This window comes from Sprattus sprattus (genome assembly GCF_963457725.1).
Source record: "Sprattus sprattus genome assembly, chromosome: 15".
Lineage (NCBI taxonomy): Eukaryota > Metazoa > Chordata > Actinopteri > Clupeiformes > Clupeidae > Sprattus > Sprattus sprattus.
In genome coordinates this window covers 10,269,959-10,279,958 of record NC_137913.1, presented here as the reverse complement: position 1 = coordinate 10,279,958, position 10,000 = coordinate 10,269,959, and the positions used below count along the sequence as shown (strand labels likewise).

The 10,000-nt window shown below is 48.0% G+C and overlaps 2 protein-coding genes across 3 annotated transcripts in view; both read right to left on the bottom strand.

Moving 5' to 3' along the window:
- atp2a2a (ATPase sarcoplasmic/endoplasmic reticulum Ca2+ transporting 2a) overlaps nt 1–5,691 on the bottom strand; it is a 32,542-nt gene extending 26,851 nt beyond the window's left edge. For both annotated transcript variants that reach the window (XM_080852745.1, XM_080852744.1), the window contains exons 1-5: nt 5,221–5,691; nt 4,467–4,484; nt 4,297–4,379; nt 2,287–2,391; nt 277–415 (exon numbers count right to left, since the gene is read on the bottom strand). In XM_080852745.1, the coding sequence (XP_080708871.1) occupies nt 277–415; nt 2,287–2,391; nt 4,297–4,379; nt 4,467–4,484; nt 5,221–5,338 (463 nt within the window). In that variant the 5' untranslated portion in view covers nt 5,339–5,691. The remainder of the gene's footprint in view (nt 1–276; nt 416–2,286; nt 2,392–4,296; nt 4,380–4,466; nt 4,485–5,220) is intronic.
- A 3,063-nt stretch (nt 5,692–8,754) lies between these two features.
- The window catches only part of ift81 (intraflagellar transport 81 homolog), a gene marked incomplete at its 5' end in the record, with an annotated part of 25,660 nt that continues 24,414 nt past the window's right edge, over nt 8,755–10,000 (bottom strand). The window contains one exon of the mRNA XM_080852498.1: nt 8,755–9,059. Within this exon, the coding sequence (XP_080708624.1) occupies nt 8,877–9,059 (183 nt within the window). The 3' untranslated portion in view covers nt 8,755–8,876. The remainder of the gene's footprint in view (nt 9,060–10,000) is intronic.

Below are 10,000 nucleotides of genomic sequence, written 5' to 3'. Positions count from 1 at the left end.
TGTGCTGGTGTATAGGTATGTAAGAGCGATGACATTGGCCAGAGGGATGGTGTGTGTGTGTGTGTGCATGTGTGTGTGGAGGAATAACACTCATATTCAATGTGCTTGGCTCCACGTGCAACCAGTCAGTCAGCTCTTCATCATGAGGTAGTGAAAACTCTAACCAACCCTTCAACTTCCCTCAACTCCTGATGTTCTGTGGAGGAGTAGATCTTATATAAACTCTGTGTGTGTGTGTGTGTGTGTGTGTGTGTGTGTGTGTGTTCTCTGCCTTACCAGCCACCTCCACGATGTCTCCGGGCACGATTTCCTTGGCCTTAATCCTCTGGACGGACTTCCTGTCCTGCCTGTAGACCTTGGCAATCTCAGGCTCATACTCTTTCAGGGCCTCGATGGCGCTCTCCGCGTTCCGCTCCTGTTCAGGGAAATATACGTCAGTTTATCTCTTTCTTTCCATAAACACACACTGGGCTTCTCTGGGGGTGGGAGGGATGGGGTGGGGGGTGGGGGGGATGAATGGTGGTACCCCATGTTGATCTCTCAGCTATAAACTTCAGGGTAGCAGGATTGTAAAATGTCAACAACCAGCATCGTGAAGTGCCGCGGCTCATTTCGCCCATCTCCTGCGATAAACGCAGCCAAATATGCCAGCACACTCTGTGCCAAAGTCACGTTTGTGTTGACACGGTTACCATGGCGCCCAGTGTTTGCTTCTAAAGTCCATTCCTCGCAGGCTTCTGCAGGACTGCGACAGAGAGCCTATCAGGAAGAAGCGCCCCCCCTGCGACATCATTTCCTGTGGAAGCCATTAGCAGAGAGAGCAGCCTGGGAAAGGAGGGCAACAGGGTCAGGGTCTACTTAAGAGTTGGCAGGCTGCTCTGCTCTGCTCTGCGTAGTGTAGCATGAATATGTGACGTCACATGCCTGCTTCAGGCAACCCTGCCCTGGGCCTAACTGACAGACAGCCAGGGCCTGAAGTGCGGACTCGCCTGCCCAAGCTTGAGAGGGGGCAGAGTCTCTGGACGATAGCAGGTGTGAAAAACAAAAAGCTTCCTCCCTCAGGAACACACACAAATACACACACACTCTCCAGAACTGGCTGGCATGCTCCTGATAAAACTGCGGCACAGCCATTATTACCCATGAGGCCGAGTGCTCTCTGAGGGATGAACAAATACCACAAACTCCGCCTCAGTTTCATACTGAACTTCCTCATGTAGCAGGACGGCCTATGGGGGCTTCTGGTTGCAGTGATGCCCCTAACCAATAGTCTGCTCTAAGAGCACCTTGTGTTGGTTTAAGGGTTGGTTCCTGTTTCTGAATATACTACCTGGGGCCTTAAGGGATCTAACTGGTAAAACTGAAGCTTCACACATGGGCCAATATGGACAACCAAACTGGGCCAGTCTACTGCAGGGTATTCCAGAGAGGAGTTCCACGGATCTACTGAGGAGTGCGCTGAGGCCTGGGAGACCTCCTCAGTGTTGGATTGCTCTCCATGACCCTTCATGAACCTGGATGGTACCAAAGATGGTTCTGGAACACGTTCAGCCCTGATCCAGAAGGAACCCGGGCCAGATCAGGGTCAGATCAGGGTCAGATCGGTTTAAGGACCAACTCTCCACATCAAAGTTTTAAGAAATAGCTCCACTCTCGAATTTAGGTTGATTGGAAATCTGTCTGTGTGTGTGTGTGTGTGTGTGTGTGTGTGTGTGTGTGTGTGTGTGTGTGGCTCTGACAGCAAATGGCCAAGTGCAGAGCCTGTCAAGAAAAATGTACTTAAAAGGGGAGGAATTGGATAGGGGAAATGTCTGTGTGTGTGGGGGTGTGTGAGTGTGTGTGTGTGTGTGTGTGTGTGTGTGTGTATATGAGTGGGCTGTACTGTTATTAGATATTGCATGTGTTGCTATGAAACCACACTTTGTAAAAATGTAGCCAGTTCCAGAACCTTTTCAAAACTCTGTTTGGTATTCATCATTAAACATACAGATAAGAGGACTGCTATAGAATCAAATGCTATATATTCTCGCAGCCTTCAACCTGGATGTCAGAACCAAAACTGTTTTATTTGGGAGAGATTCAAGTGCATTAAGCAGGTAGAATCAAGAATACTTTATTTCCAGTCCCTGTGTACACAGACCAAAAAAGTGGTTGAGGGGAAATCCACAATGGCTTTAAGTAGGTACGGTCACACCATTTCACCATACCACTTCCTTTTGCTTATGACTACATGAAAACACACTTAACACATGTGGCACTTAATTGAAGTAAACAGCTTTGTCTTACCTGCCACACCCCCACGATGGCGTTGGCAATGAGAATGAGTAAGATCACGAAGGGCTCCACAAAGGCAGTGATGGTCTCCTCCCCCTCCTCGAACCAGGCCAGGACCTGCAGGTGTGGGACAAGACCCATCATGATCAAGGACAGTCTATTCACACACAAACAGGTGTGTTCTCACAAGACGCTCCCTTCAGATAGTACACTGTGTTGTGTTTATTTGGGTTTCTTCTGGAAAGGTATTGTTCATTACTGTGGCACAAAATTGAAAATGTAATACTACTGAGGACTCCCTACTGAGGACTCCCCCACCCCCCAAGGTAAATGTCCCTGCAGACAGAGCCCCCCCCCCACACCCCGCCAGCCCGCCAAGCCACTCAAGACTGACTTCAAAGACTGTATGAGACGCTGTGCCTTATTCTGGTTATGTAGCAGATCCTCTCAGAAGTCTGCAAACATTTCTAGCTGCATAAACAGCTTGTGAGTGCGCCTGGCAGTAGAGCTGGACTTGACGGCAGCTCTCGACAGAAATAAAAGCCAGAACAGAACAGAACTCTTGAACATGACCTCGCTCCGTTACATAAGCAAATCGCTGCTGCTGGCTTGCCCGCCTCGATATCCCCGCATCCATCTACTGAGGCTTGGTTTGGCAGAGCGCAACAAGAACACACAAGCGCTCAGATACACTGGGGAAAAAAACACAGATGAGATGTTGCTCCCAGCCATGTTTCGATTTCGAACCAGCTTTAGCGCCTGAACATGGCGTCTCTCTCTCCCACCCACTGAAGACTTAGGGGCAGAGGGTACACTACTGCCCAACAGCAAAGGCATTCCGACTAGCCCAGCAATCTGAGCACTCGCATTCTGTTCCGAATGAAGGACATAAAACGTGAGCGGAACATGTTCTGATGCCTGATGGGGACGGAGCCACAGAAAAGGCCTGGGGGGGGGGAGGGGGGGGGGGGGGGGGGCGGGGGGGGGGACAGGACTGGTGCCTGCTTTAACTGGTATCCTCCCACTGAAGGTCGGAGACCTAATTTGGCCAGGATAAATGCCCGCTCCCCCAGTCACCGGCGAGCGAGCTGTCAAACAACAGACACCAACACCTCCATATCAGCCAGTTGGGCTTGGCATGCCTTCTCTCTCTAGCCCCCTCCCCTCCCCTCCCCTCCCCTGCCCTCCCCACCTGAACCCCAGCCCCCCCCACACACACACACACTCGCCTTCTCTCTCTAGCCCCGTCCCCTCCCCTCCCCACCTGAACCCCCCCCACACACACACACACACTCCCTGTCTCCACCCCTAGGGCTTTCGCAGAGGGCCGTTACCTAATAGGTTCTCCCTCGGGCCTTCACAGGCCGCCACTGGAGCGCACATGCAGCCCCTGGCCCGAACTAATCAAGCTGGAGACAAGGAACACACTCTCTCACACACCAAATACTACTCTAATTTCCATCTTACACTAGCAATTAACACGGACAGCCACCGCAACCGAGTGGAAAGCCTTCAAAGCCACTCAAGCTGCAAGGCTGCTAAGCTCCACATTTACGTCTTGTTTGGCAGATAGTGACAGCCACCCAACCCCAGCGACGGCTGCTGTCACCATTACTAAGGAGTCCAGCTTTCTCAGCTGTTTGGCCTCCTGCTCTGCGAGTGTAACCTTAGAACTCTATGTTAAGACACAAGATGCTAACGGGCTGTCGACACTTTCCCTGCTGCAATGTCATAAAGCCCACTTAAGAGTGTGAAGCATGCCCATTAACAGCCTCGTTCACTTAGGGACACGGGTGCAAGGCGCGAATGAACTTTTGAAATGTCTAGTTATATGTCCAGTCTCAGACACCCTCAAGTAATTTAGCAGCCACTTTCACTTGATTAAAACTTTACAGGGATTAAAAGCGATAATACATTTGTCATTGGTCATTGTTCCACATCAAGACAACTGTAGCCTACTCTTTCTATCTTAAAATGAATGAGGAAAAGTAAACACTCGTCCGGTTCATTAAGTATACTTACAAATGATATACATGCTGCCAGAAGAAGAATTCGCACCAGCAAGTCTTCAAACTGTTCAATCACAAGATCCCATACAGACTTCCCTGTGAGACAGAAGACCAAACCTTAGTGTTTTTTGAAAACAAAATGCAATTTTTAGATGTATCGTACAGGTAGCAAATGATAAATACCTATCTCGGCGGGCAGCTCTGCAGACGAGTCAGTCCACAGACGTCAACAAAGACGGGGGAAAAACAATACATTATCAGAACTCATCAAAACAGAAACAAGACATCATACAAGCCATATCACATTCATTGACAGACCAAAAACACATCTTCATACACTTCTAGTCCTATTGTTTGTAACATGCTACATTTCCTAACGTACGATGCACGACTATCAAAATGTAACAGCTGCATCCAGACAATGTATCAGTTCGTTCTACAATTCTATTTTTACAGTTTTCACTTAGGAGGGTGACAATGTGGCAAATCCACATGATTTGGACAGAAAGGTCACCTTGACACTGAAAATGAGCAGACAGTAGATTACAGCGTCTGGGTGACCATTTTATATGTCCAGTAAAACAAGAGATTTTTTTAGCAACTTCAAGCCCAGACGTGGGCCTTTCACGGACACCGACTATTCCAAGCTTCAGGACCAGGGTCAAGCCAACAGCATGAGGACCATAAGATGACTATTCCTGAACAGCAGCTACCTTAGAGCCTTATAACTACTGTGTGTTCATTTTAGACAAAACACGTCTCCGAGCTACAGATCCAGGCGAAAACATAATGATGTGTATGATGACGTCAGCCTTCTAAACACTGGTTACTGAATATGTTTCGTGACAAAATGTTTAGCAACACATCACTCAGGCCTGATACTGCACATTCAGCCCATATCAGCAGGTAGACAAGCGAACGTTACGATTACACCTACCATTCAGTCCCCATTTGTCCTTGTGTCGTTTCACCTGGTCTAAGGAAAGTCCGGTGCTCTCGTTGACGCTAAAATTGCTATAAACTTCCTCAACACTCTTCATGTGAGAGTTCTCCATGATTAATGATCGCCCTCCACGGACTGTTTCACTTTGCTAAAAAGATTCCCAGTTTCAACAAAGACCCAGTTTTCAACAGTCGCAGAAAGCCGGATGAAGAAAGACGCAGCACATAGGCTACGGAGTGAAAACTTGGAAGGTTGACACTCGAGCTACCCAAGATACCCTTCTATTTTCCCGACCAAATGCAAAAAGGCAAAATAGAGCGACAAGCGAGTCACCACTGCGGTATCTTCTTATGTCCCCAACAGTATGGAGCGAGGAGTGTTAACGAACGCCCTTGCTTAGAACATTACATTCACACTGTCCAAGCCTACTACTCGGCTGGAAGGTGATGGTCTGCCTCTCCGTGCTGCAGCCGACAAGTGGTAACTTAAAGCGCCGTTTATTCTTGTTTTATCGAAAGTGCCTCTCTACCGCCTCTCCTGGCCCCAGCCGCATATGGACTGCGATTATTGGATGACTGTCTGGAATGGGACAACGCTCATTGGACAGCTGTCCGGAAACATATTTTCCTTTCTGCACTCAGACCTTTTGGAAGCAGCTGATTTGTCTTTAGGCTACCTCTATATCCACCGGTGCCTGGTGCACTTGACACCTGCACAGACCCCCAGCCCATATGAGACAGGCTGTGCTGTTAGCCTCATACTTGACCAGGTGCCAGGAAGAAACTGAAAGGTCCAGTGACTGAGATGACAGATGTAACTTATTTCTTTTGTGTAGTGTATAAATGGTAATTTCACAAGTTTAAAAATAAAAATGCAGGTTGCCTTCAACAGTGTTTTATCTTCTGCGGATAGATCATCTGGCAATTAAGTCATAATTTTGTCCAATCCAAGTTAATGGTAAAAAACGATCTACCTATATGCTTGAGTCAATTCTGAGCAATAAGGGTGCTGCAATAAATTGCATAATTATCAAGGGCCAGAGCACATTTATCAGTTAAACAAAGGGCTCTTAAATAATCAAGAAGGTTTTTGAAAATATATATTTTAATAATCATTTTTTCGGGGTCTCTGTAATGTGTATGTAAACCCCTTTCATTCAATTACTTTTGCGTATGAAGTGAGCTATGCATACTTCTTTTAAGAGTGGATAGCAAATAGCTATGACCTGCCTGCCAATGCTGACCAACATTAATTAACCAACTACCCAAACCTCTGTATGCTTAGAAGGGCATAGCTACAAATCTTTAGTCCTAATCTCAAACATATACCCTCTGCCTGAGTGCCATGTCAAAGGGCGTCTGTCCAGTGCTAGAACCCCTGAAGCTTTCAGTGGAGACCAGGCCATAGCTACGGGTCGGCCATAACTACAGGTAAGCTCTAGCTACAGGTCGGCCATAGCTACAGGTCGGCCATGGCTACCGGTCGGCCATAGCTACAGGTCGGCCATGGCTACAGGTCAGCCATAGCTACAGGTCGGCCATGGCTACAGGTCGGCCATAACTACACGTCAGCGTTGAAAATTCTCACCCTGTGCTGGAGGCTTTGTGATTAGACTCTAACTGTACCGTCTTCGTTCCTGTAAGGGAAAAGGTAGGTAACATCTGCAACCTCATATCTGCGTGGGCTGTGTGAAGGCACCGTCTTCCCCGAGGTGATGTGAACAACATATTTACATAACTATAGTGTCCATCACCTAAACCCACACACATACCTATAGTGTCCATCACATAAACCCACACACATCGCCACCTGCAAGAGGATATGTGCGGGCCTGAACTCTGAAGAGCAAGGGAAAGCCCTGCAGAGGTGAAACACAATTCCCCAAAGAGATTTACGCACATTAATGAGATCTATTTCCTGTCAGTTTGGTGTTTGCTAAATATACAAGTGCATAAATCACACTGGTGTGCTCTTACAAAGGACATCTGATGTATGGGATAGCTGTGGCTCAAAGCCTACGAGGGTGGTCTGCACCACCACTGGGATCAGGTGCTGCTCCGGCCGTCTCAGGGAGTCTAGGGGTAGAGGTGACAAACACCTGCCCGGTGTCATCGGGGTTAAGACACAGCCGCTCAGCGTGTTTATGAGGGCAGCGCTTCCGTGACCCTTCAACAAGACGTGCCAATATCATCTGTTAACGCGCCTTAATGAGACCCCAGCCGCGACACCCCATCTTCCCCGGGCGGTGAGGTCCTGAGCCGGCCAGGGTTGAAGGCGAGCTGCCTCCGAGAGAATTCACCCGCAGGTCCAGTTGGCGCACAAATCAGTAACCGCGGCTGTCAACGGGATATCCAGTTACGTTTCACTGAAAGAGTGAGAGTGGGGAGGCAAGGCTATCGGGGGTAAGGGCCTCCTAAATTTACCCCCGCTTGCACGCAGGGAATGCCCCGCTCATGTCCCGGGAGCGTGTTCCGCAGTTGAAGTTTACATGCAGCATCGATCAATGCATGCTGAAAACCTACGCAGCCCAAATTAGGCTCCTCATAAATGGCTAAAGATCCAGAGACCGTGACAAGATAACAAAGACCTCTGGGCTCAGCAGAGCTTAGTTCCATGAAGGGGAAAAACGCTGTGGAACTAAGTCGTCAGGACTAGTTTCAACGTTAAACCTGCGCCATCACTCAATTATGTACTAGGGTAAAGAAATGAATCATAACAATATGTTTCAAAACACTGAAAATAAGAATTAAGCAAATTAAACCCCCCCCCCCCCAATAACCACCATACCACAGAATGCATTAGTGGTAGGATATCGATTAGCTTCGGCGTGAACGGAGGAGGTGACCTTTATTGATCCTATGCAGGTAACTCAAAGCAGAATGAAAGGAATAAATAATCAAATACAGTTTGGGCACTTAAATGAAAATGAATCAAAAGCCTTTGCACCGCATTACATGTGAGCTATTTATTGATCTGTGTTACAAAAAAAAATACAAACAGAAGCATATTAATTCAGGTGGTAGTGTTTAAGTCAGGTGGGAGAGAGAGAGAGGGGCAGTGGTCAGCCCTACACCCTAAGCCACTCTCTCCCAAACCTCCAGTCCCGCCGAATTCCAAACTTGGACAGCTCCTCTTCCCAAGGTCATCGCTGTTGTTTCCCAAAATAGCCCTGCAGAGCAGCTCCGCGCGTGTAACACTTTGTCTGCCGCTATCTGTAGAGACAGCGACTACAGCTCAGCTCCTGCAGATGTGTGAGTGAGGATGGAGTCGGTGGGCAGGCCAGTGGAGGGTTAACACACTTATCCGGCAGACACCTCCAGAGAAAGTCTCTCCTCGTCTGGGCCTCAGGCGACACCTCGGCCATATTCTCACCGGAAGATCTCTCTCTACAGCGAGAGATTAAAGCACTCGCGCGCGCGCAGAACACCGTTTCACTGCGAGGGACTTAGTACAACACACGAAACAACACGAGAAAACTGATAAATGCTTTCGTAGAACAGAATCAAAAGCGGATGGAGTGGATTAACTGATAAATACACGGAGACCATGTTAACTGTGGCAGGTGACAGGAGGCAGCCATCATGAACCCCCTCCCCCCACAATAATGGTGCTGGGCTGATGTGTGGGGTGGGGGGGCAGATGGGGGGGGCTTAGAGCACCAGACGGTCCTCTCCTCCCTCCTGGATGACCTGTCCGATGGAGGCCTGGCTCTGAGCCCGCAGGAAGCACTGCTGCTTGCACTCCATCAGCTGCTCCAGGTCCTTCCACATCTTCACCTGCTTCATGTTGGGCCCGTGGCTCTCCCGCACCACCTTCTGCTGCTCTCGAAGCTTCTGTAGAGGGGGATGAAGAGGAAGAGGAAGTAGAGAAAAAGAGAGGAGAGGAGGAGGAGGAGTGATGAAGAGAGAATGGGGAGAGAAGAAAGGGTGAAGATGAAATAGAAGTAGAAAAGAGAGGAGGAGGAGAGATTGAGAGAGTGGAGGGGAAAGAAGAGGAGGAAAGATGAAATAGAAGTAGAGAAAAGGAGAAGAGAGGAGGAGGAGAAAGAGAGAGAGAGGGGAATGGAAAGTTAAGTTAGAGGTCATCTCAGTGCTAAACTACACCAATTCATCCAAGCAGTGACATAGACGAGGGGGGAAACTGCAGAGTCATACGCTTTAAATACCCACAGACATTTGGCAAACAAAGGTGAAATTTGCAAATGCTCACAGGTGCAGCTACAACCAGTTTCTGTTTTGTCAGGGATCACAGTCAGATTGGCACTCTGAGATTCTTTTGAATGAAGTGTGCGTTACAAATAAAATAAAATGCATTATTATTATTACATGTCGCAGCTGATTAAAGTACACAGACACCATTGACAGATACCAGTGTGAAAGCTTCATATTACAGCAGCTTAAAAGAGCTCTTGGCTCCAAAGCCACAAACCTTGAACTTAAAGCGCTCCACCAGCAGTTAAGAAAATCTGACCACAAAGAGGAAGGATGTTAGCAGCGTAAGTAGTTTACCTAAAGAGGTCAGAAGGTCAGGAAGGTACATGTGAAGTGTTCATGGAATTAGGTTAACCAGACTACGGAGGTTAACCAGATTAAGCGCTACATTTTGACAGCGTGTTTGATGTCAAGTGCAGGAGGCACTCTCTGGACAGGAGGATAGTGTGAGCTTGTAGGATAAAATGTATATGTTTCTCATTTAATTCATGAGGTTAGTATAGTATTCCATAGTATAAATTGAATTGAATGGGTAACTGAGTTGGCCATGGGTTCTGTCTGAC